Source organism: Mobula hypostoma, chromosome 14 (genome assembly GCF_963921235.1).
Source record: "Mobula hypostoma chromosome 14, sMobHyp1.1, whole genome shotgun sequence".
NCBI lineage: Eukaryota > Metazoa > Chordata > Chondrichthyes > Myliobatiformes > Myliobatidae > Mobula > Mobula hypostoma.
The window spans coordinates 40931859-40949763 of NC_086110.1; the positions used below are offsets into that span (position 1 = coordinate 40931859).

At 38.0% G+C, this 17905-nt stretch overlaps 1 protein-coding gene across 8 annotated transcripts in view; it reads left to right on the plus strand.

Moving 5' to 3' along the window:
- The window catches only part of tdrd12 (tudor domain containing 12), a 200053-nt gene that overhangs the window by 111034 nt on the left and 71114 nt on the right, over window positions 1-17905 (plus strand). For all 8 annotated transcript variants that reach the window (XM_063066982.1, XM_063066989.1, XM_063066990.1 and 5 more), the window contains 5 exons: window positions 671-788; window positions 1785-1924; window positions 7320-7522; window positions 11668-11770; window positions 14506-14720. In XM_063066982.1, the coding sequence (XP_062923052.1) occupies window positions 671-788; window positions 1785-1924; window positions 7320-7522; window positions 11668-11770; window positions 14506-14720 (779 nt within the window). The remainder of the gene's footprint in view (window positions 1-670; window positions 789-1784; window positions 1925-7319; window positions 7523-11667; window positions 11771-14505; window positions 14721-17905) is intronic.

A 17905-nucleotide genomic window follows, 5' to 3' on the forward strand; every position in this document is an offset into this window, starting at 1 on the left:
TGATTATCAACTCCAACATCTTCCCAACCACTGAGGTCAGACTAACTGACCTATAGTTTTCTTTCTTCTGTGTCTCTCCCTTCTTGAAGAGTGGAATAACATTTGCAATTTTCCACCCTTTCAGGACAATTCAAGAATCTAATGAATCTTAAAAAAATCATTATTAATGCTTCCACAATCTCTTTAGCCACTTCTTTCAGAAATCTGGGGTGTACACCATCTGGTCCAGATGACTTAATCTACCTTCAGACCTTTCAATTTCCCAAGAACCTTCTCTTTATTTATTGAAGATGGAAAGTGACAAAAGGTCATAATTACAGGAAACCAGTCAGGTGGTATGAGCATAAACTAATTAGGTAATGGTGCCTTTTCCTTTTGCGCATTCATTGCAATGTGGGTTTATTTCATTTTCTTTCAATTACCATCGATGTTCATTTTTTTGTCAAATGTTGGCTTTGATTTTTTTCAAAAATATTGTATTGAATTTCAGAATATCTTGGGACATATTTTTACTGATAAATACGCAAAGTAAATGATTTCATTTAGCCTGCTAGCTGAATTGCCATGTTTAGGATATTTGCATGTGAGTGAATTTCTGGGCCGCTGCATGTGTTAAATAAATTTGAACTGAAAAATATATTCTTTACTTGAGTTCACAACTTTCTTTTAGGCTTTGGACAGCAATTCAAATTTTTGCATAAAAGTCCATGAAGGAATGAATTTGCACTTAAGTCAAGTATTAGAACAGTGGAATAATAAATTCAGCCCTGGCACACATGTCATATTAGGTATGTAAATTTATTTTATCTGTGCTAATTTCCAGAAAACATGACCATAAATAAGAATGATTGGCTCTAATTAGTCTTTGCTATGTCCAATAAGTTTAAAAATATTAATATTTTCACTCGAACAGAAATAAGTTTGAAGTAACACTTTTATTTCAGCATTCCATCAAGTTTTCCATTGAAATGCAATGAAATTTGAACATTTAAAAGATGATGCTTATTATCTTGGAAGTGTATTGTATATAATGATTAAATTAGAATTTTTGTTATCTTTGCTATACCAGGATATTAACCATCCCCAAGATTCACAGATTATATTCCATAGGATCCATAGAACAGTCAGCACAGGAACAAGACATTTGGCCCACAATATTGTGCTAAACTAGCTAAAATTCAAGTCAAAAACACCTATACACTAATCCCTTCTACTCAGACCATGTCCATATCCCTCCATCTTCCTCACATCCATATGCCTCTCCAAACATCTCTTTAAAAACCTCCAATGTACTTGCCTCTACCACCATACCAGGCAGTGCATTCTAGGCACTCCACTCTCTGACTAAAAAAAAAAACTTGCCCCTCACATCCCTTTTGAACTTACCCCCTCATGTTCAATGCATGCTCTCTGGTATTAGATATTTCAACCCTGGGAAACAAATACTCTGACCACTCTATCTATGCCCCTCATAATCTTGTAAACCTTGATCAGATCTCACCCCAGCCTCCAGCACTGCAGAGAAAACAACCCAAGTTTATCCAGCCTCTCATGATAACACACGCCCTCTAAACCAGGCAGCATCCTGGTGAACCTCTTCTCCATCCTCTCCAAAGCCGCAACATTCTTCCAGTAGTGGGGCAAACAAAACTGTATTCAGTATTCCAGCTGTGGCTTAACGAGTATGCAGGCAGAGATCTTTGTATAATAATATGCCAGATATTTTCCAGTATATTCATAAATAATGAATAAAATTTTGTTTTAAATATTTATTTCCCTAACAGTTACAACAGATGAGTGCCTCCCAGTGCTGGGAATTACAGATGCCACCTGTGTAATCCATTATGGTTTTCCTCCAACTCTCAAAATATTTGGAGCTCGTCTGTGTTGTATGGTTGACAACTTTAATAATCTGATTGTAAAGGTATTGTGAATTTTAAGAAAAAACATTATTATTTGCAGATTTTATTATTGCTTACTCTTATCTTGGGGCAGTTCAGTTTTACATGTACATGTCAGATGCTGTGTTTTTTTTAATCTTGAGTGCTAGTTGTCATTGACTTTTAAACCTTCGATGTATTTCAGCTGGAAAAATATTCTATAAAGGTGTAGTTGTGAAAGTAGAATTAACACTTCAGATTGTCTGGTACCACAATGCGTTTGGCATGTAAAGAGCTAAACATTGCTGCTTGTGTTGTTGAATCTCTAATTTGAAGTATCTAATTCCATGTTGGCTTCTATTCAAATAACGTTAATAGTAACTTGATTTCTCTGATATCTTGTAACAATTGTGCCAAATGTCACTTTATGCAAACCTTCAAAAATCAACCTTGCATTCATCATCATCATCATTATGTGCCTTAACATATGACGTAGGCGATCGTGATCTATGACTATGATTGTTCTAGGCAAGTTTTTGTGCAGAAGTGAGTTGGCATTGCTGCCTTCTGGGCAGTGCCTTTACAAGATGGGTGAGTGCAGCCATACTGGAGATAGTGATCACAATTCTATCTCCTTTACCATAGTATTGGAGAGGGATATGAACAGACAAGTTAGGAAAGCATTTAATTGGTGTAAGGGGAAATATGAAGCTATCAGGCAGGAACTTGGAAACATAAATTGGGAACAGATTTTCTCAGGGAAATGTACAGCAGAAATGTGGCAAATGTTCAGGGGATATTTGCATAGTATTCTGCATAGATATATTCCAATGAGACAGGGAAAGGATGGTAGGGTACAGGAACTGTGGTGTACAAAGTCTGTTGAAAATCTAGTCAAGAAGAAAAGAAAAGCTTATGAAAGGTTCAAAAAGCTAGGTAATGGTAGAGATCTAGAAGATTATAAGGCTAGCAGGAAGGAGCTCAAGAATGAAATGAGGAGAGCCAGAAGGGGCCATGAGAAGGCCTTGGCGGATTAAAGAAAACCCCAAGGCATTCTACAAGTATGTGAAGAGCAAGAGGATAAGATATGAGAGAATAGGACCAATCAAGTGTGACAGTGGGAAAAGTGTGTATGGAATCGGAGGAGACAGCAGAGGAACTTAATAAATGCTTTGCTTGCGTATTCACTATGGAAAAGGATCTTGGCGATTATAGGAACATACATCAAAGTTGCTGGTGAACGCAGCAGGCCAAGCAGCATATATAGGAAGAGGCGCAGTCAACGTTTCAGGCCGAGACCCTTCCTCGGTGATTATAGGGTTGACATACAGCAGATTGAAAAGCTTGAGTATGTAGACATTAAGGAAGAGGATGTGCTGGAGCTTTCGAAAAGCATCAAGTTGGATAAGTCTCTGGGACTGAATGAGATGTACCCCAGGCGACTGTGGGAGGCGAGGGAGGAGATTGCTGAGCCTCTGGCAATGATCTTTGGCAATGAAGAAGGGAGAGGTTCCGGAGGATTGGAGGGTTGCAGATATTGTTCCCTTATCCAAGAAAGGGAGTAGAGATAGCCCAGGAAATTATAGACCAGTGAGTCTTACTTCAGTGGTTGGTAGGTTGATGGAAAAGATCCTGAGAGGCAGATTTATGAACATTTGGAGAGGCATAATATGATTAGGAATAGTCAGCATGGCTTTGTCAAAGGCAGGTTGTGCCTTACAAGCCTGATTGAATTTCTTGAGGTTATGACTAAACATGTTGATGAAGGTAGAGCAGTAGATGTAGTGTATATGTTTTCAGCAAGGCATTTGGTAAGGTATCCCATGCGAGGCTTATTGAGAAAGTAAGGAGGCATGGGATCCAAGGATTGGATTGGCTTGCCCACAAAAGGCAAAGAGTGGTTGTAGACAGATCATATTCTGCATGGAGTCGGTAATCAGTGGTGTGCCTCAGGGATCTGTTCTGGGACCCCTACTCTTCATGATTTTTATAAATGACCTGGGTGAGGAAGTGGAGGGATGGCTTAGTAAATTTGCTGATGACACAAAAGTTGGGAGTGTTGTGGATAATGTGGAGGGCTGTTGGAGGTTACAGCAGGACATCGATAGGATGCAAAACTGGGCTGAGAAGTGGCAGATGCAGTTCCACCCAGATAAGTGTGAGGTGGTTCATTTTGGTAGGTCAAATATGATGGCAGAATATAGTATTAATGGTCAGACTCTTGGCAGTGTGGAGGATCAGAGGGATCTTGGGGTCCGAGTCCATAGGACACTCAAGGCTGCTACGCAGGTTGACTGTGTGGTTAAGAAGACATACGATGCATTGGCCTTCAACAATTGTGGGATTGTGTTTAAGAACCAAGAGGTAATAATAGGACCCTGGTCAGACCCCACTTGGAGTACTGTGCTCAGTTTTGGTCGTCTCATTATAGGAAGGATGTGTAAACTATAGAAAGGGTGCAGAGGAGATTTACAAGGATGTTGCCTGGATTGGGGAAAATGCCTTATGAGAATAAGTTGAGTGAACTTGGCCTTTGCTGCTTGGAGTGGCGGAGGATGAGAGGTGACCTAATAAAGGTGTATAAGATGATGAGAGGCATTGATTGTGTGGATAGTCAGAGGCTTTTTCCTGGGGCTGAAATGGCTAACATGAGAAGGCATAGTTTTAAGGTGCTTGGAAGTAGGTACAAAGGAGATGTTAGGGGTAATTTTTTACACAGAGAGTGGTGAGTGGGTGGAATGGGCTGCCGGTGATGGTGGTGGAGACGGATATGATAGGGTCTTTTAAGAGACTCCTGGATAGGTACATGGAACTTAGAAAAATCGAGGCCAATGGGTAACCCTAGGTAATTTCTAAAGTAAGTACATGTTTGGCACAGCATTGTGGGCTGAAGGGCCTGTATTGTGCTGTAGGTTTTCTGTTTCAATACTGTTCATAGATTTCTTCCTGATGTTAGTGGTCGCATAACCAGGACGTGTGATGTGCACGAGCTGTTTATACAACCATCCACCACCTGCTCCTATGGCTTCAAATGATCCTGATCAGGGGGCTAAGTAGGTGTTATACCTTGCCTAAAATTGACCTGCAGGCTAGTGGAAGGAAGGAACGCCTTACACTTCCTTTGGTAGAGACTTATCTTCACCACACTACCCCTTGGGCATTGGACGATTCTCATTTTTAATCGAAATTTCCCAAACTCGTACTTATGAGAAACAAGCATATGCTTGTGGTTTCTGAAGAGTCAAAATTCTTTCAGGTTCTCTGCAAACATGGCCAGCTGTATGGAAACCATCAACATGAAAAAAGATGAAGATTAAAAATATTTGCTTTATTTGTCACATCTACATCAAAGCATACAGTGAAATTTGTCTACAAAGGTCTTGTAATTCCGAAGATTTTGTAATCTTCTAATAATTGACACCAACCAGTACCAGAAGGAGTATCTGCAATTTGTCTGTTCTGCTTCACTCTTCTTCGTCAGCTAATTTAAGTGTTGTTTAAAAAAAATACTTCCCTTTGCCACTCCTTAGATTATATCTACTACATGGTACCAGGTTAATTTCTGGAAAATAAATTGTGTATTTCTTAATCAATTATTTACAAAATGAAGACATTGCTTACTAGCCTTCTGCTCATTCACTCTGCTGGTTATCTATGCAGACACTTGTTGAGGCACGTAAGAGTCATCATTCCATTCCACAGGCTGCTATTGTCCGTAATGTCATGATCAAGATCACGATATATTCAGTTTTGTTTACATTTGTTCATGGGATGTGGCATTGCTGATGGAGTCTGGATTTAATCTCATTCCTAATTCCCATGAGGAAGTGGTGATTCACCACTTCTTGGAGGTGTTTGTGATTAAACGGGCCTCCCGCAGAGCTTTTCAGTAGCAGTTTCAAGATTAAGACCTAGTGATTTTTCTTCTACTTATCAGACTCCTGGCCGTAAAGGCAAGGCCAGTATTTATTCCCTATCTTGAATCTTAATCTTATTCCTTATCTTTTCCTTAAGAAGCATTTCTGGTTTAGCATGATTTGTGAGTACTTCACCTTTATCATTAGCATTCACATGCTGCCTCCTACCAGCATTGAGAGCGGAAATACTTTTTGAGTCTCTTCATGCATAAGCTATATAATTGTTCATCATTGTTCAAGTTCAAATATGGTAACATTGGAAAGGTATAGTGTGTTTCTTTGCTTATGATATCGCTTATCTCTGTTTTATGCTGTTTAGCATTCAAATTGTCCTGTGCTGCATCAGCACTAGGCTAGCGTTTCATCAGTCTGCCATGAAGGCACCAAGATTATGTGACCAATGTTGTCCCAGATCACAGGGTTAAGGGTTAGGGGGAGAGATGGGAGAAAGGGATTAAGAAAAATAAAGTCTTAATTGAATGGTAGAATAGAATCAGTGGGCTGATGAGCCAAATTCTGCTCCTATATCTAATGTTTTTTATCATCTGCTTAGCTTTGGTTAATCCTGAGTTCATGGTAAAATGAGGACAGAGCCTGAGCAACCAGATCATTCTCATAAAGGCCACTGCACATCATCAGTTTTAAATTTTGCATCATTATTTACTTATCTATTTCAGATCAATAGTCTTAAAGCAAAGTAGAAATTATCTTCGATTTTCTACTTCCAACAGGATGCTGCAGTAATCATTGTTACAGAAGGACATCGAACAGTACAGCACAGCGTGCATCTTTGCCCATGAGTTGTGTAAACCTTTTAACAACATAAAGATCAATATAACCCTTCCCTCCCTTATTGCCCTCCATTTTTCTTTCATGTATGTCTCTTAATTAAACCCTAATGTATCTGCCCTTACCACCATCCCCGGCAGTGTGTTCCATGCAGTTATCACTCTCTGTATGTATATTCTAACATCCTCCCTATAAGAAGTGTGAAGACGATATATAATGCCCTCTCGTAATAGTCATTGCCACCTTGGGGAAAAGGTGCTGGCTGTCCACTCTATACCTCTTAACATACTGGCATTGATTAATGCATTTACAACAAATTGTATCCCTAATATTGACCTCATTGCCTACCAGGGCCCAGGTTGTCTATTTATTTACTGATTATTTAATACATTTGAATTTATCTTTTAACCGTTATTCTACTGCACTTAATTACCATGTTTTAACATCATAATTACTGCTTAGAAATTGCCTTGAAAGATCCAAATAATGTTACCTTGGTTTTGATGGTTAAATTAACTACAGTCTGTGGATTATCCTTTGAAAGAAGGAAATGGTTGTGGAGGAACTGTGAAGGATTGAATGAATTTAGTTCAGATTATTTTGGAGGGGGGATATTTTTGTCTCATGCATTTTTATTTATTGTGATGTAGGCCAGGCTAGAGGTATGTTTAGAACCTTCAACTCAAATTAGACTCTTCTAATTGTGATATAAAAATGCTCTCTTTCACACTAGGAATCAACTCCTCAAAGTCAGTCGATCATACTAATGACTGACAAAAATGTACCTCAGATGACCTCCTTGCTGCAGTACCTGGAAAGAACAGAAGCTAACATCCCTGCTGAACTGTATAAGTTCATTTCTGACTTGAATGACGAAGATGACATTTGCAGTGATAAATATTTATGTAAATACCTTAAAGCCTATGGAATTTGCAGGTAAGAAATTTATTTAACACTATTTCCCTTTTGTCAATGAAAAAAGTGGGGTAAATGACTTTGGGTGCTACAGTAATGGGGCTTTATTTTTGCTCTTTGGAGAGAGATATCTGGATGATCCAATATTTCTTTTGTTCTATGAAAGGTTAATAAGTGAATTGGTTAACATTACATGGTTTCTGCTGTCTATGCATTGACAATTATATGACTAAATATGACCTAATTTTAATTCAATCAGGGTTAATATCATCAGTATATGTTGTGAAATTTGTTGTCCTTGTGTCAGCAGCACAATGCAATACATTATAAAAGAAAAAAACTGTGAATTACAGTGTTTGTGTATAAATTAAATAAGTAGTGTAAAAATAAAAATTAAAAAGCAGTAGTGAGGTATGAGGTCATATTCATGGGTTCAATGTCCACTCAGCAATCGGATGGCAGAGGGGAAGAAGCTGTTCCCGAATCACTGAGTGTGTGCCTTCAGGCTCTTGTACCTCTTTTCCTGATGGTAGAATGAGAACAGGGCATGTCCTGGGTAATGGGGGTTCTTAATGATGGATGCCACCTTTTTGAGGCATTGCTCCTTGAAGAGGTTCAGGATGCTATGGAGGCTAGTGCCCATGATGGAGCTGACTAAGTTTAAAACTCTCTGCAGATTATTTTGATCCTGTACATTACCCCCCCCCCCCCGCCTTACTGGTAATGCAAGCAGTAATCTGTACATCTGCAGAAATTTGTATTTGTGAATGTCTTTAATCTCCTAAAACTAATGAAATATAGCTGCTGTTGTGCCTTCTTTGTCTCTGCATCAGATCGATCCTCAGAGATGCTGACACCCAGGAACTTGAAATTGCTCACTTTTTCCACTTTGATCTCTCTATGATGATGGTGTGTGTTCCCTGGTCTTAGCCTTTCTGAAGTCCGCAATCAATTCTTTGGTCTTACTGACATTGGGTATAAGGTTGTTGCTATGACACCACTCAACTAGCTGATATGTCTTGCTCCTGTGCACCCTCTTGTCACCATCTGAAATTCTGCCAACAATAGCTGTGTTGTCAGCAAATTTATAGACAGCATTTAAGCTGTGCCTAGCCACACAGTCATGCGTGCAGAGAGTGTTGAGCAGTGGGTTAAGCACACATCCATGTGGTGTGTCTGAAGGTCGTGAGTTTGAGCCTCAGCCAAGGTGACGTGTTATGTCCTTGAGCAAGGCACTTAACCACACAATGCTCCAGTCCACCCAGCTGAAAATGGGTACCGGCAAAATGCTGGGGGTTAACCTCGCGATAGACTGGCGTCCTATCCAGGGGAGAGTCTTGTACTCTCAGTCGCTTCACGCCACGGAAACCAACATAAGCACTGGCCTGATGAGCCTATATGGCTTGGGACAGACATTAACTTTTAACTTTTGTAATTCAACATTAGTACAATATCAAATGGATGAGCTAACGTATAATACGTTTATTTTCAAAATGAGACCTCTGTATTTAATATTTCAGTATTATTTGAGTAATCTTATGTTGTTCAAATAATTCATTGCAGGTTATATGTAAAAGTATGTAAATAGCATACATCATTACGCTACCTCATAATAATTGCATGCCTCACTTAAAGTAAAATAGAAACTAAGACTTGCATCTATCGGCTCCCTTATTTTCCTTCCAATTAGTTTTTACGTTTTGGAGTTACAAAACATAACATTGACGCAGTAGCGTAATAGCACAGTGCTTTACAGTACAGGTGACCCTGTTTCAATTCACGTTGCTGCATGTGAGGAGTTTGTATGTGCTTTCTGTGACCTCATGGGTTTCCTCTGAGTGCTCTTTTGTCCCACAGTCCAAAGGCATAGCAGTTGGTAGATTAATTGGACATTGTAAATTGCCCCGCGATTAGCTAGGATTAAATTGGAGGATTGTTGGCGGCCTGGCTCGGCCAGAAGAGCCTATTCCATGCTAAATGCCAATAAATTGACAAGGCCGAAAGCATTGACTACCAGATGATGATAAATAAGTGGAATTGACTGACTACTTCAGAAAGATCGACACATTCTACTGCAAAACAGATAACTGGCTCATATATACTGAGTGAATTGAGCAGTATTTTGATGCAGATAAGTTGCAGTCAGGAATTAATGTGATGAGTGTGAACACAATTGCAATGCCTAAACAGAAATCAGCCTGGCTGAACAAATTGTGTTACCTTTGTGGCAGACCAATGCAAATGTAAAGGTGAAACTTGCTGAAATTGCAACAAACTAGGACACATATTAAGAGCATGTTGGGTAGACAAAAATAAATGGACTGCACAGCGAAGAGAAAAAGCTTAAAAGTCAAGGTGCAGTTTCAAAATAGAGTAGTCATCTGCATGGTGTTGATGAAAAATATAACGATGAGCATGATGCAGGACAGAGTAACCTTGAGATTTACAATGTAAAAACTAACAATAGACAAGCAATATAGCTTACACCAGAAGTAAATGGCAAATTAATTAAAATGGCATTGGACACTGTTGTGGCAGTGCATTTGTGACAGTGAACTACAACAACCAGCAAGCTACACTGAGCTTGTATGTGGTAAAAACAGGAGGGCCAGCATTGTGGGGATGTGTTTGGCTGAGACAGCTACAACTTGATTGGAGATCCGTCCACCAGTTGCATACCATGTACCTTGTAAGAGACTCGATTGAAACTGAATTGAGAAAGGTGCTGGATGATGCCACAATTGTCTCCGTGGTGTACACCATGAACTGTTGTCCAACAGAGGGCAAACAGATGTTGGTACTCTGGTTGGAAAGTGTATTGGACAAAGGAAGGACCATGCTGCTCAGAGGGATTATGAAAGTAACGAAAGTAGTCCAACTACAACAGTTTTTGTAGGCAACATATCTGAGAAAGCTTCTATTATGTTAATCAGGCAGTTACTTGCAAAATGTGGCTTGGTTTTAAGCTGGAAGAAAGTTCAAGGAGTTTCAGGAAAGTTGCAAGCATTCATCTTTTGTTAGAGTAAAGAACCGGAATCTATTTTGTGTACATTAAAGTTAATGCATGAACTTCAAGTGGGAGACAAAAGTAGAAGTAGAATGCAAGAAAAAGTGGAATGTGACTTGTAAAAGTAGATACAAACACAAAAGCCCAGCTGGAGTCATTGTAGATACAAAAACAGGATTTGTCAGATGATGATGTGGATGAAGAAACCAAGAGGAGAGATCAGATCGTAAAGGGGGCAATAGAAGGAGTAATAAAAGAGTACCCCAGAGAACTAAACGCACCTTACCAAGATCAAAATGTGCAAACTAGAAGAAGAAGAAAGGTGTCCAGAGCTGTCAGAAACTCTTCCTGCAGTCTCAGCGTCAACTTCCGCAATCACCATAGAAGAAGTCCCAGAACCTGAGATTGTTTTCACGGTGATGAGTCTCAGCTGCCAAGCTGAGTGACCTTCATTGTCAGGAAAGATGTTATCCCACTAGAGTAGGAATTCCTCCACAATGATTAAATCTGTCAACCTGAATGGGATAATTTAAATTTACAATGCTGTGGATGTATGTGTATTAGTTGTATTATATTGTATGCTATGTATATAGTTGAGATGTAGTTTATATTGAGCAGGAGTTTATAGTTGAGTAGAGAGGTGTATTGTGTATTTAACATTTCAGTAATATTTGAGTAATCTGATATGTGTCGTTCATAAGCATTCTTTGTTTGAATTATATGTAAAAAGTTACATAAATGGCATATGTCATCACACCACCACATATGTGTGCATTTCACTTAAAGTAAAAATTGAATGAAGGATCTCATTTCTCAGCTCCCTTGTTTTCCTTTCAATCAGTTTTCATGTTGTGGAGTTACAAAACATAAGATTTTTGCAGGGAAAAAATGGCTTTATTAATCTCTTGTACATGTTCCAATATTCAGTAATGTGGGCCTGTTCTTAAAACAACAGTATTTTAGTATAGGATAGAAAATGAATTAACATGTGTCAAAGTAACTGTAAGCACTTTCAAAAACACCTTCAGATGATTTTTTTATGCTTATACATTAAGGGGATGTGTAAAAGAATTTTAATGCAGTATTACAATCATACTTGATTATCAAATAAGCAACATTCTGGCAAGGTTTTAATTTAATGTGTTAATGTGCATTTCAGGGACATTAAAACTTGTGAAAGTCGTCATAAAATTCACCCAACTGTGGACAAACCACGATGTATTTTAGATGAAAAGAGGTTGCCTTCTAGTGGATATGTTGAGGTAACTTTCTATGTGATTTATTTCTGCACTTATTTTTTAAAATTTATTTCTTAAGGACAAGATTTTATCTTTTTGTTACTTCATTCAGTTTTCTCCTTCAGAAATTAGGGATGTGAGGGTTATTTCCACAATAGTATTTGGTAATCACAGTAATATTATAGGTTATGTCTAATTTGTACAACAGCTTCATTTAATCCAGTTGGAAGCTAATATTTAGTTGTCCATATACATGCAATCTAACTAGGATGTTGATTTGATGAGTTTTATGTGTGGACTATATTTCAATGTCTCCACGGAATGGATTTCTTGTGATCAATGTGGCCCTCTCCATCTCCAAAGGTGCAAATCCAAGTGAGAACTACCAATGCTGCAGTATCTTTTATATCCATTAAATCTTGAATAAAGACACACATTGCTTCAGTTTTGTTTCCTTGGAGAATTAAGATCCCATCCCATTGGTTCATTACTTCAGAACACAAATATTTGTTTAATGCAGTAGGGTAGGGGAGAAGAAATATTTTTAGCCTTCAGAATGCAACTTTATAGCGAATTAAAATAAATTACATTCTCTTTGATTTGGTGATGTGTTACTGCATTATGGGGAACTATTTGGGAGGGAAAAAAACTTGAAATTACTTGCAAAGATTATCAATGTGTACTGAATTAGGGTTTCTTCAAATTTATTTGCACAATTGACCTAGCATTAGTAGGTAGACAAGTTCCATACAATTTTGTATTGATGGCCAAAGATCTGCAAATCTTCTAAGTTTTAAGTTATTTAAATCTAACGTAGTACACATGAACTTAAAATCCATTATCAAACAAGTTGGAATCAGGGGGCTGGATTAGGTTAGGTTTACAGATGAGTGGAGCTCTTGAGGGATATAGTAGAAAGTTTAAGTAATTTTGATTTGCACTCACCATTGTAATTTAGGTAATGTATCAATAAATTTGCCAGAAAACTACTAAACCATTTAAAAACAAGATTAAAAAAAAAACACAACAGGAATTCTGCAGATGCTGGAAATTCAAGCAACACACATAAAAGTTGCTGGTGAACGCAGCAGGCCAGGCAGCATCTGTAGGAAGAGGTGCAGTCGACGTTTCAGGCCGAGACCCTTCAATCTAACGGTCCAGATCACTAATCTCAACTCATTTGATACTAGATGTTTCTGCAATTACAATTTAATTGGCTCCTTTATAAATAACAGATGTTCAAATGTTAGATTTTGCAATATTTTCTTCAAGTTTCTGGTGTGTATTCTAGTGCGGCTTAAGATCTTGTGCGTTTGTTTAACAATTCCCTATTCCATCTAGGTATTTCAGTATTAACAGTAAGCTTTTCAATTTCATGTAAACCTTACCTCCTTGTGTTTATTCCCCACTCCCCCGACCACCCTCTCTTTCTGATCTATCTCTAGTCCTAGAAATTTTGTTCCCTTTGCACTATACCTGCAGGTATAATCTACCAAATACCCTTGCACTTTACCCACATCTGGTTTCTTCTGTCCTTCACTTCTTACCCCAAATGTTCTCATAATAGCCATCCTTATCAGATTCTAGCACTGGTACCCTTGACATTCCCTTATATCATCCACGTACCTGTCCCCCCTCCCTTTAACTGGGTCTATATGCCTCATCTTTTACCCCTCTGTCTCGTATCATCAGTATCCTATATACTGGGTTTCATCCCTCCACTCTCAGTCCTGATCCAGTGTTTTTACTCAAAAACGTTGATTTCTTTCCTCCCCCCCACCCCACCACCAATACATGCTGCTTGACCCACTGCGTTCATCCATCAGATCTTGTTATTCCGAATACAATGTTTTGGGAGTTGCAGCAAAGGAGTATTTCAAGATGTCAGTATGGGGTACCTGCAAATAGTGAAGTTCTCATGCATCTGGTGACTTTGATCTTGGTGGTAGACATTGTGGATTTGGAAGATGTTGTCAAAGTAGGCTGGTCAAGTGCCTTTATTGCATTGTCTTGATAGTTCACACTATGGTCATAGTATTAGGTATGGGGGTAGTGTATTACTATACATATGCTGGAGAATATCAACCCAGTATGGTTGATTGCTTTGTTCTCGATTTTGTTGAGTTTCTTGGATGCTATTGGAGTTGAACTCATCCAGATTGGATGTTACATTACCATGTTTCTGGCTTCTGTCTTTACTGATGATGGATATACTTGGGGGTGTTAGAAGTTGAACCACTTGGCACAGGATACCTACCTCAGACCTGCTCTGGTAGCAGGAAATTAATGTTTTTTTTTCCAGCTAAGTTTGTTCATTAGTGGCTGAGAGGTTCAGAAATTAAGCTAGAGATAGATTTAATGTTTTTTTTTGCTGAAACAATGTAGCATACAACAAATCATTACCCATGTTAAGGGAAAATCATGCCTTAATCACACTGCAATGTGAAACGCTCAGTGGTTCTCTGGTAGAGAAATTGTTGTCTAGAAAATCACAAATGGAAAAACTCTGATAGAAGATAAATTCCTAAATTTCCCAATTTCCAAATCCATCATCCACTCTCTTTGTACCTGTGGCTACAAACTTGACTCAATTGATAAATTCAGGTGACTTAACTATATTTTATGTGATTGATGCAAAAGATCAGTTGATTGCTATATTGCAATACTTTGTAGGCATTGTAGTGAGACAGAATTAATAATTGTGCAGGGTATTTAATAATAAAATAACTTGTATGTGGATGGATTTGAAACTTCTCTAGATAATTCCAACATATGTCAGTAATGCCTCCTGTTATTATGGTCGAATAATCCATAAAAGAAAAAAATGGGGGGATTCTCCGACTTCTGTGGAAGACAGCTATCTAAGACTTCTGAAAGACATGGCTGAATACTACATGGAAGAAAATCACAGGAAACCGGTGGAGCAATTAAAAGTGCTTTCCCTGTATGCACTCAAGGAAAAAAAATACTACAGGTATAGTGGGAAATTTTTATAGATGTTAGTAAATGTTTTGTTGTAATAAGGATGATAATATTGAGAGCTTTGTAATACAATATTTCCTCCAGTTGTATCTCTAGGATCTTTTGGGGAAAAATATCAAAATTATGGCAACTGAACATGATATTTTACTGTAATTCAAAAATTGAGATTAATAAGTTAATTTATTAGTCAATAGCTCTGCATAATTGGTTTGTATAGCTGCAGTATTGTTTATTATTTGAAGTTAAAAATTGGGACCAAATATCTAATTCTGAATCATTTGCTTTGGAACTACTTACATCTAGGAACAGAGTTCTCCACCACTAGTGGAATTCCTTTATTGTCCTGAGCAATGAGGCCTTGAGTTTATTGTTTGCATTTGGTCCTTGGATATGCTTCGTTCTTGCCCCTGAAGTTTAGATAGCCAAGTTATTATTCATGTGCAGACAATAGCTAAGTGCAAACTGTGCAAAACTAATAATAGGAAACAACACACATTGTGAAATCTAAAATACAATAATAAGTAAATTACTGGTGTGAAAAGTGCTATATATAGTCTAATACAGCCTTATGGAGAAATTAGTTCCTTATTGGGATAAATGGCAGCAATGTTTTCCAAGGGATCTCTGCAAAGTTGTTTATTTTTATACTCATTCATTGTAAATGAGTGTTTTCCTGTGGTAAGTACAATTGGGACATTCAGCTAATCTCTATAACATGATGCTAAATAAAAAGCGGTGTCAGATTTTGTGCATTTTATCAAACAATTATATTGTTATGAAATTAAAGCTAAAGCACCATATTAAGGTTTGAGGAAAACAAAAACCATTTGAACGGAGACAGTTAAAAGTTCAATACCTTGTATTTGTCCTATATGTAAAGTTTAATTCTTGTATATACAAAATTGATTGTAAAGCATCACAAAGATCAGCCCTTCATAATAAAAAAAAATCTCCCATTGGATTAATGAACGGTGTTTGAAAGAGGATAGAAATGGAGGTTTGCAAAATCAGGGGTCAAGTAAATAGAGCAAAGTGTTATCAAAATCTAGGCAGGAGAGATCTAGTGAAGAGCATACAAGTGGAGGAACAAGATTACAAAATCTTTTAGATTGATGAGCTCGAGGTCAGACCATAATATAGGGGTATGCTAAATCCAGTAGGGTTCAATGCTGAAAGTAAATCTTTGCCTATAAGCCAAATTAATTATATTTAAAATGTTTAAAAATAAAGGGGGAAAATCTAGCTTAAAAGTGATAAATGCACCTATGTGTTTCATGATGTCCCTCTCACCTAAAGAAAAGAATTCTGAAGTAACAGTTTTACAGAAATTATGATCCTGGCATACAGTGTTAATGTATAGCACTGGCTTATGAAAATTTCATTACAAATGTCATATAAATAAAGAATTTAAAAAATTCCTCTGTCACTGTCTCTCTGACACTAATAAGTATATGACTGAATTAAACAGAAATGCTGGAAATATTCAACTGTCACAAAGCACCTCTGAAGAGAAACAGTTAGAAGTCCAGGTTGGGGCTTTTCATCTGAAGAAGGAAGAGTAAGAAATCAAGATTCAGATAAGGGGATTATGGAGAGAATAGGAAATATCTATGATTGTGTAAAAACAAAATAATTTAAATGATATAAATTACCACCAGGTTATGACCTAACTTCCACAACCACCATACAGTGGTATGCGAAAGTTTGGGCACCCCGGTCAAAATTTCTGTTACTGTGAATAGCTAAGCGAGTAAAAGATGACCTGATTTCCAAAAGGCATAAAGTTAAAGATGACACATTTCTTTAACATTTTAAGCAAAATTACTTTGTTATTTCCATCTTTTACAGTTTCAAAATAACAAAAAAGGAAAAGGGCCCAAAGCAAATATTTGGACACCTTGCATAGTCAGTACATAGTAACACCCCCTTTGGCAAGTATCACAGCTTGTAAACACTTTCTGTAGCCAACTAAGAGTCTTTCAATTCTTGTTTGGGGAATTTTTGCCCATTGTTCCTTGCAAAAGGCTTCTAGTTCTGTGAGATTCTTGGGTCGTCTTGCATGCACTGCTCTTTTGAGGTCTATCCACAGATTTTCGATGATGTTTAGGTTGGGGGACTGTGGCACCATGGCAAAACCTTCAGCTTGTGCCTCTTGAGGTAGTTCATTGTGGAATTTCAGGTGTGTTTAGGATTATTATCCTGTTGTGGAAGCCATCCTCTTTTCATCTTCAGCTTTTTCACGGACGGTGAGATGTTTGCTTCCAGAATTTGCTGGTATTTAATTGAATTCATTCTTCCCTCTATCAGTAAATGTTCCCCGTGCCACTGGCTGCAACACAAGCCCAAAGCATGATCGATCCACCCCCGTGCTTAACAGTTGGAGGGGTGTTCTTTTCATGAAATTCTGCACTCTTTTTTTTCTCCAAACGTACCTTTGTTCATTGTAGACAAAAAGTTCTATTTTAACTTCATCAGTCCACAGGACTTGTTTCCAAAATGCATTGGGCTTGTTTAGATGTTCCTTTGCAAACTTCTGACGCTGAATTTTGTGGCGAGGACGCAGGAAAGGTTTTCTTCTGATGACTCTCCAATGAAGGTCATATTTGTGCAGGTGTTTTGACCACTCCAGAGTCTGCTAAATCTTCCTGAAGGTCTTTTGCAGTCATACAGCTCTGATTTGCCTTTCTAGCAATCCTACTAGCAGTTCTCTCGGAAAGTTTTCTTGGTCTTCCTGACCTCAACTTGACCTCCACCGTTCCTGTTAACTGCCATTTCTTAACTACATTACGAACTGAAGAAATGGCTAACTGAAAACATTTTGTTATCTTCTTGTAGCCTTCTGCTTTGTGGGCATCATTTATTTTAATTTTCAGAGTGCTAGGCAGCTGTTTAGAGGAGCCCGTGGCTGCTGATTGTTGGGACAAGGTTTGAGGAGTCAGAGTATTTACAAAGCTTTGAAATTTGCATCACCTGGACTTTCCTAGCGATGACTGTGAACAAGCCGTAGCCCTAACAGGCTAATTAAGATCTGAGACCTTGGTAAAAGTTATCTGAAAGCTCACATCTCATGGGGTGCCCAAACTTTTGCATGGTGCTCCTTTCCTGTTTTTCACTCTAAAATTGTACAAAACAAAAATAATATGCTGATCTTGCTTAAAATGTTGAAAAGAATATTTC